At 53.6% G+C, this 27,187-nt stretch overlaps 1 protein-coding gene across 4 annotated transcripts in view; it reads right to left on the reverse strand.

The window, feature by feature from the left end:
• The window catches only part of LOC133227823 (SPRY domain-containing SOCS box protein 1), a 134,493-nt gene that overhangs the window by 82,904 nt on the left and 24,402 nt on the right, over positions 1–27,187 (reverse strand). For 2 of the 4 annotated variants that reach the window (XM_061382825.1, XM_061382824.1), the window contains exons 4-5: positions 21,150–21,419; positions 13,742–19,905 (exon numbers count right to left, since the gene is read on the reverse strand). The exons of 1 other annotated variant lie outside the window; for it this stretch is intronic. In XM_061382825.1, coding sequence (XP_061238809.1) covers positions 18,542–19,905; positions 21,150–21,419 — 1,634 coding nt within the window. In that variant the 3' untranslated portion in view covers positions 13,742–18,541. Of the gene's footprint in view, positions 1–13,741; positions 19,906–21,149; positions 21,420–27,187 lie in introns of those variants that run through there. One more of the 4 variants, XM_061382826.1, reaches the window with a different exon arrangement.

Consider the following 27,187-nt stretch of genomic DNA (forward strand, 5'->3'; position numbering starts at 1 on the left):
GGCAATAATTAACCACAGGAAAAACAGAGCAAAACACACACCAGAAAAGAAATTTAATCATAGTATACTATGTGGCTCGGCTATAAATGATATTTAGATGTATGTGTATGTATGTGTGTTTAGTCACTCAGTCATGTCAGATTCTTTGTGACTCCACAGACTGTAGCCCACCAGGCTGTTCATGGAATTCTCCAGGCAAGAACACTGCAGTGGGTTGCCACTTCCTTCTCCAGGGGATCTTCCCAATCCAGGGGTCGAACTCTGGTCTCCTGCATTGCAGGCAGATTCTTTACCATTGGAGCCACCAGATAAGTCCTTACAATAAACACAATAAATGTTTATTTAATCAAAATGGTGGGGACTCCCCTGGTGATCCAATGGTTAAGAATCTACTAGCAATGCAGAGGACTTGGCTTGGATCTCTGATCAGGGAACTAAAATCCCACATGACGCAGGACAACAAAGCCTGTGCACCACAACTCCCAAGCCTGTGTGCTCGTGCTGCAAGTAGAGAAGCCCAAATGCCACAACTAGAGAGAAGCTCCCAAGTGCCGCAAATAAAGCCTGAGTGCTGCCGTGAAGACCCAGCACAGCCAAAAATTAAAAAAAATAAAAACATAGTGATGTAACTATCTTATGAAGTTGGAAGGAGTGTGGATTTTTATCTCTCATGAAAGGATGTTAATAATAAATGATGTTGACGGCCAACACTTATTGAGAGATTATTTCATGCCAGGCCCAAAGTACATGTGTAAATTATCTACTCCTTACATGAGCCCCATGGGACAGGTATTACTATCCCACATTATAATAAGAAATCTGAGGCATGATGAGATAAATAACTTATTCATTCTTGTGCTACTAGTAAGTGGCAGAGTCTAGATTTGAACCCAAGTAATCTGGCTCAAAAGTCAGCATCTTAGCCATTATTCGATATGGTTTCTTACATTTGGATGATGTCATAGTGAAAAAATAAACAAGCTGTTGAGAAATACAGCTATGAATATCAGAAGAAATAGCTAAAAAAGAATTGTAAGTAGCCACCTCTTGGGTATAGCAACTGGGCGTAGGGAGGGGTGGGACAGGAAATTGCTGGGGAATTTTGCTTTACTTGTTTTACTTTACTCTGAAATGTTAAAAACTACTTGCGTGCGCTATTTTGATTAAAACACAAATCGAGTCCAAAAAAGGAGCTTCAAATGGTACGAAGGGATCCCCCGTCCCCTCTCCCCAAGGCATCCCGCTGGCCAGCTTCCTGTGTTCACCCAGACCTATCTATGCTCTGACCTGGGGGCCATACTCCTCCACACATGGTTCTCCCTTCACTCCTCTCTTGGAGACGGTCCAGTCTGAGCACAAGCATCTCTCTCGAGTGTTCCATGGTGGCTCAGAATCCAGACAGGTATCCTGTCTGGAGGGGGCCCTGGGACAGCTCTTCCCCATGTGCTGAGGACCCACCTGAGCCAGCCACCGAGACATGGGAGCGGGGCTGTCAGGCCCAGGCAGAGCATAGAGCCCCGGGGTCTGAGCCAGAGGGAGAGCTCCTGCCCGGCCGCCAGGTGCCTGGAGGATCTAAAGGAGACCAGGTCAGTAAGCCAGGTGTCCCGGGGCATCAGGGGTCGTTTATGACTTCATCCTGTGATTTCTAGGTCACAGAGATGCCCAGAGCCTCTGGACTTATGGTGCTTTGGACATTGGATCTGTGACTTTCCTGATGGTCCAGTGGCTAAGACCCCACGCTCCCATTTCAGGCGGTGTGGGTTCCATCCTTGGTCAGGAAACTAGATCCCACATGACGCAACTCAGGGTTCGAATGCTGCAACGAAAAACACTGCATGCCGAAAGAAACTAAGACTTGGTGCAGGCAAATAAATGTTTTTTTAAAATGTCAGGCCCTCCCACCCTGCCCCAGGAATCTGCCCTCAGGAGTGGGCGAGTCCCTCCCTGTCCTCCACCCTGGCCTCGCTCCGTCTCCCAGACCGCCATAGCTGCTCAGTGTCGGGGAAGCTGAGTCTGGGTGAGGTCTCCAGGGTGCCCACTCACTACCCAGGAGGAGGAGGACTGGGGTGGAGTGAGCTGAATTTCCTTTCTATTTAAAGAAAAAAACCCAAGTCAATATTTTTAGGTGCCCGCTAAGAAGCTGCTTCCTCTGAACAGGGTCTTCGTCTGCCATGTGGCGGGGAGGTGACTGACCCAGCCTGCAAGTTAGGATTGGAGGGGGGAGGAAGGGGGGAAAGTGGGGGGAGCCTGCTTCCTGGGCTGGTGCAGTTCAGTTCAGTTCAGTCGCTCAGTCGTGTCCGACCCCATGGACTGCAGCACTCCAGGCTTCCTGGACAGATGCTAACATCTGGTTTCAAGTGAAGGGTCTGTTTTTTTCCTACTCAGCCAGTAGGTTTGCCTGAAGCTCCACAAGGAACTTGCCGGAAATTGGTGGCAACTTGAACCCAGGCTCCTTCTGGCCTCTGGATTTCATTCTGATACCAGACCACCCAGGCAGCTGGCGTGTACCAAGAGCGGGCTGAGCTCTGTCTGGAAGCCGTATCTGAGAGACTCTGCTGCGGATGCCTGAAGCCACATGTGGGATTGTCAACCTGTGGTGGTTTCTCTCTGCCCGACAGGGACAGTTGCAAGAATGTTCCCCAATGACTCTGTAACTTGTGCCTGTGTGGAGTGAGCGAGTGCTCCATCATGTCCGACTCTTTTCAGCCCCATGGACTGTAACTTGCCAGGCTCCTCTGTCCGTGGAATGTTCCAGGCAAGAATACTGGAGTGGGTTGGCATTTGCTACTCCAGGGGAGAAGGGAATGGTTACCCACTCCAATATTCTTGCCTGGAGAATTCCACGCACAGAGGAGCCTGGCAGGCTATGGTACTTTCACTTTCTCTCCAGGGGATCTTTCCGACCCAGGGATTGAACTGGTGTTTCCTGCATTGGCAGGTGGATTCTTTACCGCTGAACCATCTGGGAAGCCCTGTGCATGTGTGGAGGTCCCCTCTGTCCCCCAGAGCAGCTGGGAAGGACAGCTAAGACCCAAGAGAGAAGATCCGTCTCCCCTTAGGGGCCTCTAGGTTCTGGGTGATCCCCGGGAGGTGGAGCTGAAGCCTGGGCACGTTGGCAAGTGCAGGAGGAAGGACTAACTGCTGGACTGACAGCTTTGCTGGTAAATCGGCCTCCCCAGCCACACTCTCGAAGATTCTGCACTTCCAAGGGGCTTCCAGGTCATCAGTAGGCCCCTGGGGAGGGAGACCTGGGAGTCACATCCCATCAGGGCTGCCAGGACCCAAGAGAGAACTGTGGTGCCCTATACCAAGGTCACAGGTGTGAAGCCCTGTACCAAGGTCACAGGATAAAAATCTCTGGGACTGACCAAGCTCCATAGCAACTCTTGTCATGAGCCTCTAGATCTAAACCAGCCAGTTCCCTGATCCCACATTAGGTAAAATATCCACCCTGTAGCATCCTAACCAATTACTTAATGCCACCATTCCAGTAGGAATTTCTCTATCTTGAAGCTCTGAAAATTTGGCTACTAGCCTGTGAAAAGATTCGACTCTCCCTTGAGCGGGCCTGCTGTTCTAACAGCGTCTCCCACTCTAATAAACTCTGTTCGCCTCTCATTCTGCCTCATGTCTGGAAATTCTTTTCTAGCCTGCACATGGACCACGACAGGAACCATCCTCTGGGGTTCTGGCAGCTCCAGTGCCCTCTGCTTGTGGACCATGAAACCAAGGCCAGCACACGGGAGGGCCTGAGCCGAGACCCACAGCAGCCTTTCCTGACCTCCGCACCCGGCCAGGCTCTCCCATCGCCTGAGCCTCGTCTCTTCCACCACCAGATGGGAAGCCCTGAGGAAGGTTCCGTCCCATCCGAAGCCCGTCGCACAGTGCCTGGCACACAGTAGGTGCTCAGCAAACATGGTGGGTGGGTGTGACATCAGCAGTGTTTCCTCAACACCTAATTTGAGGCTCCCCACTTGTGGAGTGTTTCCTGGCCCCCTGGCCTGTTCCCCAAAGCCCCAGAACTGCCGCCTCTTGTGAACTCCTGCTGGTCCCGCCCCAGGTCAGCACTTGAGAGCCCGCTTTGTGTAAGACGAAGGCCCCAGCACCCGAGTGACCCCTACTGTGTGATGAATGGGTGTGATGGGGGACACACTGCCTGCTCTCGCTGGAGCCCGTGCCTCTGGCCATGGGTCTCTCCTGAAGGGCCCAGGAAACCACATGAAACCCAGGTTCAGGGCCTCCTCACCTGAAAGCTGGGTTGAGTCTCCCAGTCAGCAGAAGAGACAGAAGTTCACAGTGGTAAAACTGGGCTGTCACTCTGCCCCTGAGCATCAGGGCTGGGATCTGAACCCAGATGTTTCTGACTCCAGAACCCAACCCTTAAGCCCATAGCGTGCTGTCTCTTCCCAGGGGACCCTGGAGAGGCCCAGGACGGTAGGATCTGCCTACTTGCTCCCAGCATACTACTGAGGGGCGGAAACCATACCACAGGCTACGTTGCACACCCTTGCTGTTTGGACAGGCCTCGGGCCCTGAAGGAAATCACTCTTGGCAGGAGCATCTCCCGAGGGGAGCTGCTGTGTGGGCAGAGTCGGAGCCGGGACCTCTTGGAGCCAGTCCTCTCTGCTGATCCAAAACACAGGTCCACACAACCTCACGCAACGTCCTGAGGCAGTACTGACTCAGTCAACAAGCACTTAAAGGGCGCCAACTGTTTACAAGGCCATGGAGATGAGTAGTTGATCCTTGCTGGGCTAGTGAGGAGGTTATGTGTGTGCGCGCTCAGTCATGTTTGACTCTGTGACCCCATAGGCTGTATCCTGCTAGACTCCTCTGTCCGTGGGATTCTCCAAGCAAGAATACTGAAGTGGGTTGCAATTTCTTCCTCCAGGGGATCTTCCCAATCCAGGGATTGAACCCATGTCTCCTGCATTGGCAGGTAGATTCTTTACCACTGAGCCACCAGGGAAGCCCACTGGGGAGGGCCCATCACAGGACAGATCACATGCTGGTGTGGAAGAGGGGACCCTGCCTGCCTTGTTCACATCTGGGTCCCCAGCATTCACCACAGTGATGAGTTGTGTGTGGGATAAATGGATGGATGACGGATGATGGATGGATGACCGCAGGGCCGGGTGGTCTGGGTGATACCGGTCTCGCTGAGCCTTCACACCACAGCCAGACCCAGCTGGACCCCTCTCCAGTTAGAAGCTGCCTTGATGACCCCACTATTCCAGGAAATAATGCTCCAGATTTCCTCCCCAAATCAGCCTGACCACCATGAGATATCTTTGGAGTCTCGTGCTTTATATTGGGAAGGGATGGAATTTTACTTTCTGCTCTAGATTTGTTTTAGCATAAAAATATTTTCCTTCAACTCCTGGAGCGCAGATTTTGTCCTAGGAGGTGGTGCTGTTTGTCCTGTGGTTCAAGTTCTCCCAACTCTGTGTAGTGACGTTTTCGAGAAATCTGAAAAGCTGAGATCGACCTGGGGTAATGTCCACATTTCTTGGCTGGCCTTCAAGGCCCAAAGGTCTGGCCTCTGTTGCCTCTGCTGCCCACAGTGGTCACTTGGACTGTCACCCTCGACAGCACAGGACTCTGTGTGGCCCCCCCGAACCCAATTCAGGTTGCTTCATCTGAACTTGTACTAACCCTCAGGATTCAACTCGGCACCTCCTCCTCCAAGAAGCCCTCCTGGCTCTGCCATGGTCTCCATCATGTCTCTCATCAGACTTCCAGTGTAGTGTTAGAATAATCTGTCCACTATACAATGCAGCGGCTGACAAAAATCCAATCCATATTATCTTAAGTTGGAAAAAGAGGTGGGATGGATTGGTTCACAACACTGGGAAGACACGGGTGGAGCAAGCCTGGGGGTGACGGGGATGCTTGGAACTCCGTGCCTCTTGTTTAAGTGGCTTCTTTCTCTGAGACAGGAGGCCTGGCTGCCTGCTCCCCAGGCAAACACACCAACAGCTCTGAGTCACAGGAAAAACACTCTTTTCCACCAGCTCCAGGTAGAAAATTCCAGGGAAAGTGTATCAGTCCAGGCACCAGCCCAGTCCAAGCTCACACAAACTAAGACTAATTTGAGGAGAGCTGCAAAGGGGGCTCTTTACAGACACCTGGGTCTACGAGGGGGCAGTACTGCTTTCGGACCGGGTGGAGGGCTGACTCCACCCCTAGACCTGAAGAGCTGGTGCCAGGGAACAAGCGCTAGAACCTCAAGGGGGAGAGACACGCGGGGAGTCTGGCTGCACAAGCACTGTGACCTTCCTTTAAGGACACGGCCAGCCCAGGGGACCCTTCACAGCTGGGGTAATAAATTTCTCTGTCGCTCCTGTTCCACTGATGGATCCAGCTGGAGCCGGGGGGCCTAGGGAGCATAAGATGCAGTCCATGCAACCTCCTGGGGCCCAGACCAGGGTGGGGGTGGAGAAGGATGCAGAGGTGGGCAAACAGAAGACCCTTCGTGTATCACCTCCTCTCCCTGGACCTCTCCGGGGTGGGGGAGGGGGCCTGGCCTCCTCATGGTGGGGGGTGGGGGAGGGAAGAAAGGGAGAGGGAGGTGAACCCCATAGTGTTAAGCCCACTCAGCACCCCAGGCCTCAGGCCAGGGCCTGCCACGGGCCTCCTCTCTCCAGGGCTCAACACTGAAAACTAAATGCTGAAACAGATGAAAGAGGATGTTGCAAAGCCTGGTGCCCACGCCTGCTGGGCTGTGTTCAGCTGCCTCCCAGGCAGTGAACAAGGCCCCAGGTCCCAGCCTGGAGTGCAGGTGAAGCAGGCAGAGGGGCATCCCTGCAGGGAGCTGCTGGGTAGATTCTGGGGGTAGATTCTGGGTAGATTCTCCCTCTGGAGAGGGAGGGGGCAAGGAGGACTAGACACTGTGGAGGAGAGAAGAGACAGGCTACAAGACTCCCTTTTTAGGAAAAATGGAGCCTATTTATGAGTCACCAGGCCATCCCAGGGCAGAGGCTGTGACACGGGCAGACCATGCAGACACGACCCTCAGAGGGGAGGCTGCAGTGGGCCCTGGGCCCCAAACTGCCTCCGGGGTTGCCTGAGGTCCAGCCCAGGGACCGTCCCGCCGAGGGTGCTAGCGTATGGCACCTGCAGCCACTCATAGCTCATCTGTTCAGTTCAACCAGCTTGGACAGCAGCTCAGATTCAAGAGCTGGCCTGAATCTATAAGCCGATTGCATGTGTCTCCTCTCTCTAACCTGACTGTCACATATAGGAACCAGGATCAGGTCTTCCTTGACTTTTGTCCACTTCACGTAGCACAATGCTGCACATAGTAGGTGCTCAGCAAATGACTGATTAAGAACTCATGAATGTTCTCTTTGGACAACGAAAACTGCTTAGAAATAGTAAAGAAAGTTAAAGAGAGACCATAAGCTCACAAGCTGGAATCAAGATTGCTGGGAGAAATAGCAATAACCTCAGATATGCAGATGACACCACCCTTATGGCAGAAAGTGAAGAGGAACTAAAAAGCCTCTTGATGAAAGTGAAAGAGGAGAGTGAAAAAGTTGGCTTAAAGCTCAACATTCAGAAAACGAAGATCATGGCATCTGGTCCCATCACTTCATGGGAAATAGAGGGGGAAACAGTGGAAACACTGGAAACAGTGTCAGACTTTATTTTTGGGGGCTCTAAAATCACCGCAGATGGTGACTGCAGCCATGAAATTAAAAGACGCTTGCTCCTTGGAAGAAAAGTTATGACCAACCTAGATAGCATATTCAAAAGCAGAGACATTACTTTGCCAACAAAGGTCCATCTAGTCAAGGCTATGGTTTTTCCTGTGGTTATGTACGGATGTGAGAGTTGGACTGTGAAGAAGGCTGAGTGCGGAAAAATTGATGCTTTTGAACTGTGGTGTTGGAGAAGACTCTTGAGAGTCCCTTGGACTGCAAGGAGATCCAACCAGTCCATCCTAAAGGAGATCAGCCCTGGGATTTCTTTGGAAGGAATGATGCTAAAACTGAAACTCCAGTACTTTGGCCACCTCATGTGAAGAGTTGACTCATTGGAAAAGACTCTGATGCTGGGAGGGATTGGGGGCATGAGGAAAAGGGGACGACAGAGGATGAGATGGCTGGATGGCATCACCGACTCGATGGACATGAGTTTGGGTAAATTCTGGGATTTGGTGATGGACAGGGAGGCCTGGCGTGCTTCGATTCATGGAGTTGCAAAGAGTCGGACACGACTGAGCGACTGAACTGAACTGAACTGATAAGCTCTGCTCTAATGCAGGATATTTTCTGTAGCACTTATCTAAGAGTGGTTACAACTCATACATATCAGAGATTATCTTCAATTTAAAATAATAAAAGTGTCTTTTAATAATAAAAAACAAAATTCAAGAGCTGGGCAACTGCACCTCTGCTGTCTCTGGTGTCTACTCCACCTTTTAGGATTTTGTGAAAACCTTCCATGGCAGCCCATGAAGTCATAATATTTGCAAGGAATCAAACCACGGCTAAGACTGGGGAGGCTGTGGTGGCCCTGGAATTTTTGAGGCACTAGGAGTAATTTTAGCATTTGCTGTGGGGGTGGGGGGGCAAGTAGAGCACTCTGGTCAGGTTTATTTTCAGGAGTGAGGGGACACCCGTGGACACGCCCTCTCGCCTCACCTTCTAACTTTGCTCCCGAACACAGGTGGGCGGCGGAGCGGATGGCCTGCAAAACTGGTTGTAAACACAACCCTCGGCTTGGGTTTCTTGGGGGATGACTTGCTTCTGAAATAGCTTGATGATTAGAAAAACTTTTGGGTGGATGTTCCCTCTCCAGAACACAGAATAACAACTGCTAAAGTGGTTATTTCTGTTCACTAGGCGGCCCTGATTTCTAAGGCCTGGGGAGCACCAGGTGAAAAGTCTGAAGCTCTCCAACGTGCTTTCAGCTCGAGTGGAGGGCCACGTGGGTCTGGGTGCAGTTGTTTCTCCTTTTGGGAAAGATCCTCGTGCTGATCACAACACCCCAGGGATGGACATCTGCCCCCCCCACCCCCACCCCCCACCACCCAACCTCATCCAGGGATCAGTCCAGAGCTGGGTGCTACCTGAATTCCCATGAGCAGGGGCTTTGGGGCAGGGGTCTGATTAGACAGGGGAGCACAGGATTTGATGGTCAGTGGTTAAGGGGGCTTCCTCAGTGGCTCAGCAGTCAAGAATCTGCCTACGAATGCAAGAGACACAGGTTTGATCCCGGGGGTCAGGAAGATACCCTAGAGAAGGAAATGGCAGCCCACTCCAGTACTCTGGCTTGGGAAATCCCACAGGCTAAAGTTCACGGGGTTGCGAAAGAGTTGAACATGACTTAGCAACTAAACAACCACCACCACCACAACCAGGGGTAAGAATCTGCCTGCCCAAGCAGGGGACACAGGTTCGATCCCTGATCCAGGAATACCCCACGTGCTGCCAAGCAACTAAGTCTGTGAGACATAACTACTGACCCCACATGCTCTACAGCCTGTGCTCTGCGACAAAAGAAGCCACTGGAATGAGAAGCCCGAGCACCGCTAGAGAGTAGCCCTCGCTTGCTGCAACTAAAGAACAGCCCTCACGTTGCCACAAAGACCAGTGCAGCCACATACACATACACACACACACACACACACAGAAATTACCAAAAAGGGGCATGTAGTCCTTGCCTTGAGGCTACATCGATTGCACAGCACTTGACAAACATTGAGAAAACCCCAACTGTTCATATCCAAGAATCTACGGGGTGCTCCGATGAGGCGGAGGGACGTGAGTGGGCCCTCTAGGAACCTCCTGGTGCTGACACCACAGTGACCCTTGCTGGACCCAATAAAGTCCTCCCTAGGGTGTCCCAGGCAGAGCCATGAGCCCTAGGTTCTCTCTCCCCTGGGCATCCCAGGTCACTGAGATGCTGTGAGCTGTTGGCAGCCACGATCCCTCACAGGAAAGGTCATGTATCAAGGCAGGAACGAGGCCACCATGCACAGTAGAGTCGCCAGATGAAACACAGGACACCCTGGGAAATCTGCATTTCCTGTGTGCATGTGCGTTTAGTTGCTAAGTCATGTCTGACTCTTTGCGACCCACATGGACTGTGGCCTGCCAGGCTCCTCTGTCCATGGGATTTCCCACAAGAATAGAGGAATGGATTCCCATTTCCTTCTCCAGGGGATCTTCCTGACCCAAGGATCACACCCACATCTCCTGCATTGGCAGGTGGATTCTTTACTACTGAGCCACCTGCATTTCAAGTGAACAAGAATAATGTCTAAGTCCATCCCAAATGTTCCCTGGGACATACTGCTACTAAAATGACACTCGGGGACCTCCCTGGTGGTCCAGGGGCCCAACTCTGCACTCCAATGCAAGAAGCCTGGGTTTGATTCCTGGTCAAGGAACTAGATTCTGCATGTCACAACTAAGACTCAATGCAGCCAAATAAATATTAAAAAAAAAAAATCTTTAACAGTCAACTAGCAATTAAAAACATTTTTAAAAATAAAATGGTTATTTGTTCTTTACCTGAAACACAAACTTCCCTGGGTGTCCTGTGGATCTATTTGCTAAATCTGGCAGCCCCAATGAAAGAGCAGCCTAACGGCTTACTGGTGACATTGGCTGACTTCCCTGACTTTGGTCCCACTGAATGTGCCCCACCCTGGCCCTTCCGAAGAGTGGAGCCAGGATGTCCTTCTTTCAGATCTAGTTTGAGTTGGGTTTCTGTCACTTGCAACCGAAGGAGTCTGGGTTAAAATAGAGATAACTTAAATGTTCAACAGCAGAGGAGGGGACATGCTTCCAGGAGGCTTCCCGTCAGTGGATCTCACACTTGTGTGGAAACCAAGATTGAAGACCACGGGGATGCGTGGAGAAGGCTCACAATGAAGTAAACTAAAAAATAAAGGCTACAAAACCGTGTGACACAGAGATAGAGCATCTACCTGAGAGAGGGAGGTTGCTGAACATGAAAACTACTAGGTGGGGTGGCAGGCACTGCAGACAACTTCCTGTTTTTCACTTTTTTGGCCATGCTGTGCAACATGCAGGATCTTAGTTCTCTGACCAGGGATGGAATTTGTGCCCCTTGCAGTGGGAAGCAAGGAGTCGTAACCCCTGGACCCACAGGGAAGTCCCTTAATGGTGTCTTTTTTATACATAAATGAAAATCCAAATGAGAAAATTCAGTTTTTCCAATGTGCCTCCCCTCTCGATTGGAAGTGAGAATGGGGACAGACCTCAGCTTTGGGGTCCCCCCAGTAATGAGGGACGGGGGATCCTGATGGGCTGCCATCTGTGGGGTTGCACAGAGTCAGACACGACTGCAGCGACTTAGCAGCAGCAGCAGTAATGACAATCACAAAGAGAATCAAGGAAGATGAGGAGACAGCAGTGAAAGCCAGGTCCCCCAACCCCAGCCAGGTCCCCCGACCCCAGACTCTGTCCTGGCCCCCCGATTTGGTGGTAGCCGACAGGTCTTGACGACAGTTACCTCTTGACCGTCAGTGAAATGAGGTCTCCTGCCCGGGCTGTGGTGGCCAATGCTGTGGAAGTGGACTCTTAGCGGTGTGTGGCAGCCACCTTGAGGTGTGGCTGTGTCCAGTGGATCAGAGGTGACCTTGGAGACCACTTATAACAGAATGTGGGGCTAGAAGTGACTGGAAGGCTACTGAGAAGTCTGCTAGTGAAGAGGACGCGGATGAGAAAGAGGAACTTGAAGAGGGGTGGACAGTGGACCTCCCAAATAAAGGGCAGATGGAAGGGTCAAGAACACGATGAGCAGAGGCTCAGTGAGGACGTGAGCTTCGGGTCACCTCTGCTAATATTGCTCTGCTAACACTTCTGCAGTGGAGGGGACTGGACTGCAGTGATTTAACATTCATTTGTGTACTTTTTGGCAATGTATGAATTCACTTATAATGAGTATGCATTACTTTACCAAAATACTGATGCTTCCAAAGGTGCCCCGACCAACACCCACCTCAGACATCACAGTGAATGCCCTCCAGGCGAGGCCTGCTCCAAGAGTGATCTGCCAGGTAGGCTGATGGGAAGATGACGTCCCTCAGGCTGCTTATGAACTTAGGAAACCCAGTTGTCTTGCCCCTCACTGTCTCTCCCAGGAGCCCAAGGGACCCTCAGGCAAGTGGGGACTGGCTGGCTGCTCAGATCCACCTGTGATAGGTGTGGGGTAACTGGGTCTGCCTCGCCATACCCCCTCTGAGCACACACACGGCCCATCACACTCCGTCTCCCAGAAAAAATAAAGGGCAGGGATTTGGGGGAAACAATTTTATTGTTTAAAAAATAGATGGTACATTTGACATACAAAAAAGGCATTTTAAAAACTCTGATCTGAATATGTCTCATTGTCAGAGGCATCGTTAAGTGTCCAGTGTTTCCATAAAAGCCAGGAGCAGTTGCTCTTTCTGCAGAAAGGTGTGGCATGTTCACACCATTGGCCGGGGTGGGGGGTGGGGGGGGCAGAGGTGGGGTCATGGTCATGGTCTTCCACCACCTGGGGGAACAGACAGTCCCTCCAACCTAACAGCTTGCTTGTCTCTCTTCCCTCCCAACAGAAATCCTGTTTGGATTTCTGTTTCTCTGCACGGGACAGAATGCATGGACATAACCCAGATTGCAACACACCATGATTTCAGAGCCCACACCCCCCATCCAGGGGGAGCCCCATCCAGGGCTCTTCCTGGCAACAGCTGCTAAACACAGCACCAAGAAGTCTGGAAACCTTCACTCGGGCTCGGGAAGCGGTGGCTGTTGGAGCCGGCGGAGGCCCCGTGATGCCTGCTCTCACCCCGTCCTTCCAAACCAAGGAGGGGTGGGGCAGACTGTGCAGGTCGTGTCTCAGAGATGCACCTTCAGCCTTGACTACCAGCTTCTCCAGGGTCCTTCCTCTTATACGCAAGTACCTCACACCACTTATAACGACCTTTCTAGACGTCCGTGGGGTACAGCTAAGGACCCAAACTGATGAACATACGTAGTTCTGTTTACACTTCTGTTTCTAAAGCTACCAGTCGCTCAACCATATTCCATGTGACTTTCAGTGAATGGAAATGTATTTATCCCTTCCCATGCCAGAGGGACAGAAAAGATGCAGAGATTTCCTTTAGAACACCTGAGAGCAAGGGAAAGACTATCACGAATAAAGAACCACCAAGAATAAAAGCAGCATACTTAATTGAGATCTCCGCCCCTCCCCATCTATGGGTCCCATGCAGTTACAGCACTGGCGTCTGCTTTACAAAAGAGATGGGCTCCTGAAAGTTGGCTGGAGAGGACAGTTCATCAAAGGGATCATTCCCCCCAACTCCTCCAGCTCGCTGTAAGGTCAGAAGTGCCTCCTCTAGTCTCAGGCTACTTTTCTCTTGTGCTGACAGTGTTCGTGAGTGTGCACCTTGCTTTGCAATGAGCTGAGGAATCCTTAAGAGTTCCTTACTCTGGCCCCACCTGGAGTGCTGACAGCCAGAGGCCAGAAGCCTGAACCTCTGGACAGGGGTCCCGGGATGCCCTGGAAGATGCACATCTTCCAAGAACACAGGCTGGTGTGGGTCCCCATGGGCTTCCTCTGGTGAAGATGCCTGGCACTGGTAAGGCCTCTAGAGCAGGAAGAGCAGGAAGCGGGATTTTCATCTCACGTGGAGGAAACACAGTGTGCAGCAAAGGACCACAGAGGACACGCTGGTGCCCAGCTCCAATCTCCAGTGAGCAAGGGAAGATGGACCACAGAGGACACGCTGGTGCCCAGCTCCAACCTCCAAGTGAGCAAGGGAAGATGGACTCTGGACTGGCAGGCTGACGCCTATAGGTCAACGCAGGCCCATCAGTGGGGCACAGTGGGGGGACAGGTGAGGTTCTTGGAGGAATGAATCCATGACCTCAGTCAAAACACTCGGGGCCTCCTTGAGAGCTGACCTCACTGCAGATCCCTCCTGATGCTGTCCCTGGGCACAGACTAGCTGCCAAACAGGGATGAGGCTGGAGGACCCACCCTCTTCCTCATGGGAATCTCGACTGCCACGGCACAGCTGCAGCCTTGAGGGGAAGTGGGAGGTTTCCAGAGGGGAGGTGGGAGGGCTGGGAGAAGGATGCTCTTCAGTTCAGCGAATCGATAAGAGGGGGCGCGGATGGCCCCTACTGGGCCACACAGGCGGCCACCGCGAGACACAGCCGCCTCTCAAGCCTCGGCCCCGCTGAGTTTCTTTTGTGGGGCGGGCAGGCACCAAGCTCGGGGACCTGCCACCACGGCCCCCTCACTCTTCTGTCACCACTGGCCTTTCCTGTGGCTTGTTCATTCTCAGACACAGACACACTGCCCGGCGTGGACTGAGGTCCGTGGGTCCCCGTCTGCTTAAGATAAAAATAGAGCTGGTAAAGCTGATGCAGAGGCTGCTTCTGTACGACTGTGTGTATTTTTGTCAAGAAAAAAAAATCTGTTTCTGAAAACTGACTTGTAGGAAACCGCCCCTTAAGTTTCTGCGGAAGCGTCTCCCTCCCTTCTCAGCCACACTGTCTGGTTCTCTACACAAATGGGGAGGAGGAAGGTCCCAGACCGGGGAGACTGGGCCTGCAAGCTCTGGAACAAGAGCCCCCAAGGGAGTGTTCTGAAATCCCGCCCGCTGGCAGAGCCCGGGGTGTGCTGGTCCCCAGGAGGCCCGGGACTGGGAAGAAAGCACTGTCGGCAGAGGAACGAGAAGTGGGGCAGGAGGACAGGACTGTCCTAACTTGCGGTTGGCAGGAAGCTTTGCTCCAGGAGCAACATCAGAATCTAGCTTATAGCAGCTGGGAAAGTCCCTAAATCTCTCCCTGCAGCAATTGGTGATAAACCTGCTTTGGAGAGGAGGATGTGAGCCGGCCTCCAAGAGGAGGGGCTGGCCTCCTTTCACAGGCCTGCAGGGCCACTCCAGCTGCCTGGGCTCCGTCTGGGAAACTCTGGGAGCCGCGCTGGGCTCCCTGGGAAGGAGGTGGTACCGCAGGATGGCTGGGAGCACATGTCTACAACTCTGCGGCCCACATCCAATTTAGAACTGGCCTGTTGTCATTATACAACTCCAGTTTCAACTTCAAAATCATCGGTCAATCAGGATCCCTCCACCTCCTCACGGGGTTATTGTAAAGATTAAACAAGACCATACAGCAGAAAATGTTTAGTACTGAGCCTGCCACCCTCTGTATAGAACCCATCACCCCTCTGTATAGGACACATCATCGCCGCTTCCAGAAGCCCTGGGGCTCTGATTGATGTGTCTTCCATCACCCACTCCTCCCCTCCCTCGTGATGGGAGCAGTGAGCATCCCACCACAGAGGCTGTAGCAATATCAGCTGAGCCCAGCCTGATGCATGAAGCTGCAGGAACAGGAAGCCTGGGTACCAGTTCCAGAGTGCTCATGAGCATCCGTGTGTGAGCTGGGTGTCCGTGCTCCCTTCCAACCCTTGGGACCTCGGTTTATACAACAGGGTAAAGTCAGATTAGAGCAGCGTGTTTCAAACTATGGATCAGCTTGATTTAGTGAATTATAAGCAGTATTAAAAAAAAAAATTTTTTTTTTTAAAGAAGGTATCCAGAATTCTCAGGATGGGAATTCATTTATGGAACTTTTGCTTGAGATGCAGATTCATGCATGAGTCTGAGCGCTGACTCATGATGTAAAGTGTGTTTCTTGCTGTGGATCATGACCCAGAAAGTCTGAAAACCACCAGCACAGGATAGGAGAGAGAAAAGGGGAAGGGGAGCTGGAGGAAGCAGGAATATGACAAAGGGCTCCCAGTGGACTACGCTGGTGTAACTTTATGACAGCGCTTCCTAGATGGTGGGATGGTGGGGGGGGGGGGCGGGGAGCTGCGAGGGAGGTTCAAGAGGGAGGCGCATGCGTGCATGCTCTCTGCAACCCCATGGACCGTAGCCTGCCAGGCTCCCTGTCCATGGAATTCTCCAGGCAAGAATACTGGAGTGGGTTGCCATTTCCTTCTCCAGAAGATCTTCCTGACCCAGGTATCGAACCCACATCTCCCATATTGACTGGTGGATTCTTTACCACCGAGCCACCAGGGAAGCAGCACAAGAGGGAGGGGATATGTGTGTACAAAGAGCTGATTCATTTTGTCATACAGCAGAAACTAACATTATAAAGCAACTGTACCCCAATTAAAAAACAACAACAACAAAAAAAACCCAGAGCACTTGATTCTGGGAAGGAAACCCTGGCACTTCCTGCCCCCGCCTGGCCCCTACACATGCTCTCCAAAGATGAAGGTGCATTTTGAGGCAAGGTGCTCCTCTCAGAACAGGACATGCCTGGCTCAGGCCCGTGGTAACTCGCTGTTACTCAGAAATGGTGACATCAGAAGTTTGCTGGCCCCTTATCCTGCAGTGACACTTGGGCACGAGCAGGTCCCTTTCTTTCTCACAGAAGAAGTTCCTAAGGAACAGATTGGGGAGGGGGAGGGAAAGGGGGGTCCTCAGTGCTACGGATCCAGGGAGGCTCAGGAGCCTGGGGCCGGGAGAGAGGAGCATCTTTGTAGGGGTGGTCTGAGGGCGCCCCCATGTGGCCAGATGTGACACCTGCAGCCACGTGTCCACTCCCAAAGTCCACTCCCATCAGAAGCCTCAAAGCTAAAAACGCTGATTTTCAGAAAGGGAGGAAACTTTCCCACCTGGAAAATGTGCTCTGATCGGCCAAGGTGAGTCTTCTGGGCATTAATACTGATGTCCTGTCTGGATGGGGTCTTTGGAGGCTGGGGGAAGCCAAATGTTAATGGGTACCTTTATGTGCAGGGCCCCCGGCCAGCGCCCACCTCACGGGCAAACATCTCCAAAGCAAGAATTCTTGTAAATTCTTGAAGAAGTGTAAATGGCCTTGAAGAAAGTGCAAACAATCAAAAGTTGAAAGACACATTTCATGATGCTCCTTCTTGTCCAGGAAAGCCCTTGGTGTGACCTTGACACTTTGTATCTGCCTGATCTGATACAAACTGTGCCTATAAGATGGGGAAGCTGTTCCACACAAAACCCTGCTTTATCCTTCACTGATGTAACTTGGGCTCTGCAGAAAGCTGAAATTAAGCGTTTTGAGAATTTTCACTTTTTTATAAAAGAATTTTGTAGATGCCTCCCACCACTTGGGGGTTTCAGAGAAACAGCTGTTATTGGCCCAGGGCTTCTCAGGAGCACCCGTTTACTCTAAATGAGAAGCTTGACCGGGACCGCCTCCCCCAAGTCCTCAGTGTTGTGTTAGTGGTGAGGTGAGCGGTGGCAGGAGGGGCTGGCACACAAGAGGCCATTGCCTCCACGAGGTAGTGTGAGAGGGTGGGCAGCAGTTGCCCTTTCTCGGCACTGACAACCAGCGAAGGCCCTGGGACGGCGGTGGACTGCCACTGCTGACGTGGGCTGCAGCCGCCCTGCCAGGGAGGCCTGGCTCCAGCTGGGTGAGGGTCAGAGCCCCTGGATGGTCTGGGTGCCCTGATATCACATCTCACTCCCCCCAGATGTTACCAAAAGAGAAAGATTTAACTGGATCTTTTCAGGTAAAACAAGAGGGGACGCTGAGAGCAGAAACACTCACTGGGGAAGTCCCCTGAGACAAAAGGATCTTCTTCAGTGTGGATCCCAGGAATGGTCTGACCAACTCTGTCCAGTGTGTTTCAGTGTTTTACGCACAGCTGTCTGGCTGTGGTGGCAGGTCCACGCTATCGGCGCCCGCCCCCCACAAGACAGGCTCCAGCGGGGCCGAGGCTGGAGACAGTGGCACATGCCTGGAGCAGGGCTCCTCCCTGATGGAGCCGGGGAACCTGTGCCTCCTGTCATTGGTAAAGTCCACCTACTGAGAAAAGGAGCCCCACAGCACAGTCGCAAGATTCCTGGATCCGTTCCACATCCTAGAGTTTGTTGCTAGGGTGTCTAAGGGACAGCAAAGAAGCAGAGTGGGTGGGAAGACCTCCCTGGTGGAGGTCTAGGAAGACGGGACCTGAGATGCAGAGCAGGTGGAGGTGGCCCTGGAGGGGACAGGACAGCAGGCTGAGCTGGAGGCTGGAGAAAAAAAGGACGGAGGAGGAGGCGGCAGGTCCTAGCAGGCACTCGTGGCTCCAGGTGGGCACCTAGGCTCCAGCATCCACACGCTGCTTTTCTGCTGGAGGCAGTCCAAGGCTCCTGGCCCACAGGTACCTCCTGGTTAACCACCCCCCGACTGCACTCCTGCTCTGGCGGGGAGCTTTCAGACGGTCCTGTTTGCGCTGGTGGATGCCCACATGTAACTGCTGCAGGTTTTTTCTTAAAGTGGACATTTCTCCCGACTTGGATCTTCGAGAGCAGAGCTGCCATCTCTTCCTTGTTCCATGGGAACCCGCCACCACTAGACGGGGACTGTCACAGGATTGGGACGGTGTCTTGTCCTTCCCTGCTGAGGGCCTGACCCTGAGGTGTCAGATTCCAGAGAGGAAGGCACGCATGGGCAGGGGGCAGGACTGAGAGGGTAGAGAGAGGGCGAATGAAGGGAAGCACAGGGGTGAGCAAAGGGCCAAGGTTCCATCACCCCAGAAACGCATCATAATCCATGTACCACACGAGCTGGCCAGAGTCCGGCAGGACACCCGAGATGGGCCACTTCTTGGGGTCATGGCCCACGCGGCTGACCAGCATGGCAATTTCACGCTTCATCCTGCCCATGACCAGCACGGCCACCTTCCGGGCACGGTTGATGAGGGGCAGGCTGAGGCTCATGCGCCGGTGCGGGCTGGAGGGGCTCGTGGTCAGCACTACCAGCTGCTCGCCGTCCAGGCCGGCGGGCGACTGCGGGAAGAGGGAGGCCGTGTGCCCGTCAGTTCCCATGCCCAGCAGCACCAGGTCGAAGCTGCCGTTGGTCACAAGGGCAGAGATCTCCTCGGCATAGGCCTGGGCGCCCTGGTCCTCCTCGGCACAGAGCCGCTGGCGCCGGTGCACGGGCATGGGGTGGACGTTGTAGTGGGGGACCCGCACGTGCTGCAGCAGGTGCGTCTGCAGGCCCTGGAAGTTGGACTCGGGGTCCCAGAGAGGCACGCAGCGCTCGTCCACCAGCCACAGGTGCGTGTGGGCCCAGGGGAAGCTGTAGTGCCCTGTGGCCAGCTGCTGGAACAGGGCCACCGGGCTCGAGCCACCCGAGAGAGCCAGGTGGAACTTGCCAAAGCGCCGCACAGCCCGCACAGCAGCGGCCTCGATGTCACCCGCCAGCCTGGCGATCAGCTCCTCGGGCCAGGCCGAGATCAGCGGGCTCTCTCGGTACTTGGCCCTGAGGACCTGGAAGTCACTGGGCAGCGGAGCAGAGTCCGGCCCCGGCACCAGCTGCTCCGGCAGTGGCTGGGAGAAGGACAGGTGGCCGCCGCTGAACTCAAAGTCCAACAGCTGTCCGTTCTCTGCTCCTCCTGGGTAGAAGCGTGGGACCTCGTGGGCCAGGCTGTCCAGCAAGGGCGTCCAGAAGACCCAGGAGGCCAGCAGGTTCTCCGTGGTGACAAAGGAGTCCTTCCGGCAGTGGAAGATGTGAGAGATGAGCAAGGAGTAGGCGTCCTGCTCCCGCACAGGGCTGTAGGCATAGTAATCAGAGAGTGGGAGACCGAAGAGGTGCAGCCCGGGCCGGCCCTCCACTTCCTTCCAGCTGGCGGAGGGCAGGGCCGGCTGGAAGAGGTTCCTGCTGACCAGCACGGCAGGGCTGCCCAGCTCGCCATGGCCGATGTAGAAGATGATCTGCCGGGGCAGGCAGCGGCTCTGGGCAGCGACCCAATGCTTCTCGCTCTGGACGCAGAACGCCTGGTTCTTGAACAAGATCCGCACGTAGCTCACTCTCTCGTCCAAGGCTTTGCCCGACATCAGGATGAACGGGACACCCTCCCAGCGGAGGTTGTCTATGTGAACGAGGATGCCTGGGGTGGGTGACAGGGGGACCGCAGGGGTGACGCTCCAGCACAGGACCCGGGACCTCCCGGCCGGCTCACCTTCCCCTCTTTCGTTCCTGCTGGCCACCCTCCTTTTCTCTGATTTCTCCTCTGGGAACCTCTGGCCTTGCTATGCTAGCCTCACCCCCACCTCTCACCTCTTCTATTATCTTCTCTTCCCAGTCGGTGCTCAAAAAGCAGCCTCATGGGCCACCTCAGACACCCATCGCCCTTGAGGGGCCTCTCAGCGCCATTGTCCCCTAAGGGGAGCTAGGCTGAGGGGCTCCAATTGGGAGATTCTGCGAGAAGTCTCATGGAGCAGGGGTGGGGTTGCAAGGTGGCACTGATGCTAAATGGGGGTGGGGGGAGGTATTCCTAGGGAAAGGTGCTTCCTTCCTGTCTGTAGAGCACTGAGGATGTGCTGAGGCTGTCAGATATGGGGGGTGCAGGGGAAGGAGAGGGGGAGCCAGGCATCTCAGCTACAGGCTTGCAGGGAACCGCTGTGCAGCTGAGGAGGCCTGCAGGGGGCCATGGCGGTGAGAGTCAGACGCAGAGCGCCCTCCAGACTGAGCTGCAAACCTGGTTTTCCCACGGCCTATCTCTGCGTGACCTTGGCCAAGTTTCTAGCAACCTCGCAGAGCCTCACAGCTGTTCACCTTTAAGTGAGGATGACACCGACACCTCCCTGATGTGTTTGCACGGGAGGATTAAATGAGATGACGTGCATACAGTGCTGGCACGTGATCAGCGCCCGACCAGCAGCTGCTGCTCTGGTGCTGGGGGTTGTGATGTCAGTGTTAGGGAGCAGGCCATCCCCAGAAAGCTCTAAGCCTGTGCAAGTGCCCCAGTGGGCACCTGCCTGCCTGGCGTGCTGCGTGCCAGCCAGGTGTGTCCCCGGCCTGCAGCCTCTCTGGGGGCTGGATAAGCTCCTCCAGGGCAGAGCCAGGTCTGAGCCCAGCTGGGCGAGCCCTGGAAACATCCATGGACTGAACAGAGATCACCACTGAGGTGTCTGTCCCTCTGTCCAGAGGGAGCCAGCAGGTGACCTGCTGCTTTAGGCTGGCAGAAGGCCAGGGAGGCAGGGGCATCTCTCACTCGCCTCCAAGCACTTTGGTAAAATCCCACTTCCAGCCCCTCCCGACCCACCCTGAAGGGGTCTGTGTTGGGAGGACTGCTTCCACCTGGGGATGGGGGGGCGGCCCAGCAGCCCGTGCCCAGTCCTGGGGGCCCACCTGCGAAGGTTGGCGTCAGGCTGTGGAAGCTGTCTGGCTTCTGCAGCTCCCTGCGCACCTGCCCGCTGTAGGCCTGATACTGGCCCAGCACAGCACTGTGCCTCTGCAGGCTCCGCAGCGCCTGGAAGGCCTGGAGCTTGTGCTGCAGCACGGACTCTGGGCTGCTGACATTGACGGGCAGCTCCATGGCCACCAGTGTGAGGACCTCCGTCAGGTGGTTCTGCAGGACGTCTCGGATGACGCCGTACTCCTCGTAGAAGCTGGTGCGGCCTGGCGGGGGCGGGGTGCGGGAGGAGTCATAAGGACCAGGCACGTGGCTGACCTCTGCCTGTGCTTCCTGTGCCCACAGCCACACTCCCTAGTCTGAAGTGCCAGAGCAGAACAGGGCAGGAAGGGGGCAGGTGGCCCTGAGCCAATGAGACCTACCCCACCAGGAGATGTCAGACCCCGTGGGCCTCTCCAGGCCTCTGCCTGGGGAAGGCTCTGATCCCGGGAAGCTAGGCATCGCCGTGAGGGCCTGGGCAGCCTGCTGGTGCGTGACCCTGGGTGAGTCACCTGACTTTCAAGTCTCTGCTCCTCATCCTGCCATCAAAGGGGGCTCACTGTCAACCCCTACCAAGCCCACAAAGGTGCCAGGTCCTTGCCCTCGGCTTATAGTCAGGGGGAGGGGGGGAAGATGGGAGGGAGGAAAAGCCAACAAAGACATTATAGACAGAGTTCATGACAGAGGGTAATAAGGAGTCCGCTCTGAGACATGCAAGGGCAGTCCTGCAAGAAGCCAGGCAAAGACGAAGGGAGCTAAGAGAGGAAAAGCCTGAGGCTGGTCGAGCTTGGCTGCCAGGCGCCAGAAGAAGGGGAGCAGGAGGGCGAGGCTGGGAGGGCGGGGCTTGCAGGATGAGGGGCCAAGGCTGCTTTGTCTCCAGGCTCAGGGGAAACAGTGCAGGGGCTGAAGCAGGAGATGGCAAGACCTCCGCACAGTCACACCCCCCGGCCTGCTGTGGTGGGGGCGACCGCAGGAGACCACGTGGCGGCCCAGAGGCCGGGGGTGGGGTGGAGGCGGCGGGGGCGGAGGGAGGTGATGCTGGGACCTGGTGGGGGGTGATGCTGGGACCTGGGGGAGGTGAAGCTGGGACCTGGGGGGTGATGCTGGGACCTGGGGGGAGGTGATACTGGGACCTGGAGGGGGGTGATGCTGGGACCTGGACGAAAGTGATGGGATGCAGTAGCTGGAGAGGGTGGATGGCACTTCTGGAGTCAGAACTGACTGGACCCGCTGACCCATGTGGCACTAGAGGTAAAGAACCTGACTGCCAATGCAGGAGATGTAGAGATGCGGGTTCCATCCCTGGGTTGGGAAGATCCCCTGGAGAAGGAAATGGCTATGCACTCTGGTATTCTTGCCTGGAGAATCCCATGGACAGAGGAGCCTGGTGGGCTATGACCCATGGGGTCACAAAGAGTTGGACATGACTGAAGCAACTTAGCATGCAAGCTGACCCATGCGGGCGAGCACCAGTGAAAAGGTGAAGCCAAAGCCAGCTTCAAGGACTCGGGGCGGTGGCGGGGGGAGTTGGCTCCTGGGAAGGTGTCTGCTCAGGCCTGAGCAGAAGACGGGCATGGTGACATTATCTGAGATGAGGGGACTGGGTAGAGGAAGGGGTTGATGGAGGGGAAACCAGGTATATTTAAGCTTAAAACACACAGGTGGAAATGGCAGGTGGCCAGTGGATGGGGTTACCGAGAAGGTAAAAGAAGGTGACCCATAGAAAGAACACCGACCACAGAGCTTGGCAGTGACAACAGTGCTCACTGCGCCTGGCACAGCGTGGAGACGCCAGGCACCCCTCCTGTTACACCCACAGGTTCTGGCACGGCGGGTCCATGACCATCCCTGTCTACATGAGAGGAAGAAGTCAGAGGCCCAGGGCTGGGGTGAGCAGTCAGGAGCTGGTTAACCACACACGTCACACTTCCTCCTCCAGGGCTCAGGACCACCTCTGACTACCAGTGACTCAAATACATACAAGCCAGTGGTCAAACGCCACAACCCCTCACAAGGCACAGCTCACATTCCGCTGACTTGTCGAGACTCGGGCCAATTCACAGCCTTATGTACAGAAAAAGGTGACATCACCACCGGAAGAGCAGCTGTTTATCGAAGGTTTGAGCGCGTCACCTGTAACATGGGATCAGCTCTGTCACCCAGCAGCTTCTGCTCGTCTTTCAGGTCTTGGCTTCTAGAAGATTCTACCAAACTCTCGGCCTACCCTCCTGGAGGGCCCTGTCTTTGGCTGCTTCCCCTGACTAACTTGGTGCTGCCTGTTATTCACTCTTCCTGCCACCCTGATGCTCCATCAGGTTAGGACTGCATCTGCCTGCTCCCTGCAGCATCTCAAGCATCAGATACAGTGCTGCAGTCACTCCGCAGAACGCTGTGCGGTTGGGAAGCTGAACACACACACCACCAGGGATCCACCTCGGAGGTTCCATGTTCAGAAAAATAAAGCTGATGATGTAATATAAATACATAAACTGCTTTGAAAATATAATATGACCAGGACAAACAGAATTTAAAATCAGTGAAAAATACAAGGGGAAATAAGAAATTCCATAGACAGGTTATACGGATTACGAAAGGTCGGGGGGAAAAAAAGTCAGTTATTAGAAGACAGATCCATGCAGATTATCCTGAATGCAGGTTAAAGAGACAGAAAGACTCAACACACACACACACACACACACACACAGCATGATGACTCTTCAAAATTAAACAGCACGTTTTCAGGCAACTGGATCCACACAGAAACGATAAAGAAGCATAGGGCAAGTCCACCTAAAACCTGGAATGTGGAGAAGAGGAACTGGGATGGGACTAGGGGAGGGACCCAAGGTTGGCAAGTTCACTGGCATCTGTTATATGATAGTTCTGCATATGTTACCTAGATTGTGTGTGTGTGTGCACGTGCCTGCCCAGTCATGTCTGACTCTTTGTGATTCCATGGACTGTAGCCCGCCAGGCTCCTCTGTCCATGGGATTCTCCAGGCAAGAATTCTGGAGTGGGTTGCCATGCCCTCCACCAGGGGATCTTCCTGACCCAGAGCTTGAACCCGGGTCTCTTGCATCTCCTGTGTTGGCAGGTGGATTCTTCACCACTAGTGCCACCTGGCATTGTGTAATCATTCTTTTTTTATCTGATCAATACTTAATTCAAACCAACACAAAGAAAAGGCCCCTGGTTCAGACCTGCCTGGCCCACCTGCCCTCGGGCCAGCTGGACGGTGAGCAGGGACCACCTGGCCTGAGTTCAGCCCTACAGGCCAGGCGTGGCAGTGGCGCCAGGGTCATGCGGCAGGAAGTGAGACCCACAGTCGGCTCCTGGGAAGGTGTCTGGTCCTCGGGAGTGGAGCGTGAGTTCGCAGCTCTGGTCAAGGAGGCAGAACCTGGGACACACAGGACAACCAGCCCGGCCGTTGCCGCTGAACTACCCTAAATGCCCCCAGCTGGGAAACCGAGGCTCAGCTTCTGGCGCCACGGGGGTCTGGTCTCCAAAGTCCTCACAATATCACTGAGAAGACATCAAGAAAAAGATAACAGATAATAGCAATAACGGCGGATGTATATCAGTCCATTTACCCCTCACAGTAACAACATGTACAGAGGTCCTGCTATTACCCTCATTTTAAAATGTAAAGAGGAACTTCCCTGGTGGTCCAGTGGCTAAGACTCTACATTCCAATGCACAGGGCCCGGGTTTCATCCCTGGTTGGGGAACTAGATCCCGAATGCCACAACTAAGAGTTCACATGCTGCACTAAAGATCCTGCCACAATGAAGACCTGGCACAGCCAACCAAACAAATACATATTTCAATATGTAAAAAATAAATACAATGAAAGGAAATTGAGGTTCAGAGAAGTCAAGCGACTTGCCCAAGGTCGCACAGCTGGGAAAGGGGTAAAAATTAAATTGGAACCTAGGCAGCTGGCCCCAGGGGCTTCCCTGGTGGCTCAGCGATAAAGAATCCACCTGCAATGCAGGAGATAGAGGAGACACAGGTTCGATCCCTGGATCAGGAAGATTCCCCCGGAGCAGGAAATGGCAAGCCACTCCAATATTCTTGCCTGGGAAATCCCATGGACAGAGGAGCCTGGTGGGCTATGTCCATGGGGTCGCAAAGAGTCACAAACAACTTAGCGACTAAACCACAACAAAGCGGGTCCCAGAGCCTGCCACTCTCACCACCTTCCGGGCTCCCTGTAACTTCCCACCCAAACAGCCACACGGCAGAACAGGGTGCCTGGCATGGGCTGAGCAGCAGGGCTCTGGTGGCTTTCAGAAGTGGAGGCTGGTGGCTGAAGCAGGAAACCAAGCTGGGCTTTTTGGTTGGGTTGGGGGTCAACGCAAGGGGCCAGGGGCTCAGCACCTCACGGGCCAGGAAAGGTGTGAGGAGGAGAAGGCAGGGCCGTGTCCCTCGGCTGCAGTCAGGCGGGGAGTGCCTCACAGGTATGTGGGCCCACAGTGACCAAACCTTGTCATTTATACAGAGGACATGAAAAACCGGATCATTAAGTACAATCTTACGTGTACAAATAATTCAGATTTTTTAAATTGCTGTGCGTCTCAAAGAACTGTGGGGGGCCGACTCTGCCACTGAGCCACATCCTGGTTGGGGTGAGAAGCGTAAGCAAGAGGGCGGACGTCCCGACACACAGGTCAGATGATGGATGGGGGTGAGCCTGGCTAGTCCGGCAGAAGCGGCCAGTCTGTGATTCGCAAGAGCAGAGATCGAGAACAGATGGAAAGGGCTTTGGAAAGGAGGGTGAGGGGCTTGAGGAGCTATTAAAAGTCCTCGTCCTCACCAGTTAAGCAGAGTTACTGCACAATCCAGCAGCTCCAATCCCAGGTGGACACAAGAGAGAAAAGAAAACATATGTTCTCAAAAAACTTGTACACAAATGTTCACAGCGGCCTTATTCATGACAGCCAAAAAGAAGAACTCAAATGTCCACCAACTGATAAGTGGATAAATAAAATGTGGTGAATCCATCCACACAGCAGAATGTTATCTGGCAATAAAAAGAAATGAAGCGGGTGGCACTGAAACATATACATCACCCTATGTGAAAAAGACAGCCAGTGGGAATCTGCTGTATAACAGAGGGAGTTCAACCTGGTGCTCTGTGATGACCTAGAGGGCTGGCATGGGGTGGCAGTGGGAGGGGACATATGTATACTTGTGACTGATTCATGTTGATCTATGGCAGAAATGAACACAATATTGTAAAGCAATTATCCTCCCATTAAAAATAATTAATTAAAAAAAAAAGAAATGAAGCACTGACACAGGTGTGGATGAACCTTGAGAACATTACGCTCAGTGAGAGAAGCCAGACCCAGAAACTCACATACTGTACATCCTATTTACACGAAATGTCTGGAATAGGCAAATCCACAGAGATGGGGAGTAAGTTTATGGTTTCCAGGGCTGGAAGGACGAGGGGCGCAATTAGAGGGTGGCAGCTAATCAGGGATGGGGGGGAATACAGAGCTTCTTTTGATGAAAATGTTCTACAACTGATTGTAGTGATGGATGCACAGCTCTGTGACTATACCAAAGCCCACTGAACTCTATCCTTAAGTAAGTGAATTATATGATGGGGGCTCAGCAGTAGAGAATCCACCTGCCAGTGCAAAAGACTTGGGTTTGATCCCTGAGTTGGGAAGATCCCCTGAGATGGAAACAGCTACCCGCTCCAGGATTCTTGCCTGGAGAATCCCATGGACAGAGGAGCCTGGTAGACTACCGTCCATGGAGTTGCAAGGAGTCAGACACAACTCAGAGGCTAGACAACAACAAATGATATGTGAATTATCTCTCAATAAAACTCTTTTTTTATTAGAGGTGGAACCCTGAGAGAGGTGCTGTGAGAAGATTAAGCCATCTACGATTTGCAAAATGAACAGAGAGGGGACCAGTGGGAATGAAGTCAATGAACAGCTTTGGCTGCAACTGAAGGAAGTAACGAGGGCTACAGCA

This window comes from Bos javanicus, chromosome 16 (assembly GCF_032452875.1).
Source record: "Bos javanicus breed banteng chromosome 16, ARS-OSU_banteng_1.0, whole genome shotgun sequence".
Taxonomy (NCBI): Eukaryota; Metazoa; Chordata; class Mammalia; order Artiodactyla; family Bovidae; genus Bos; species Bos javanicus.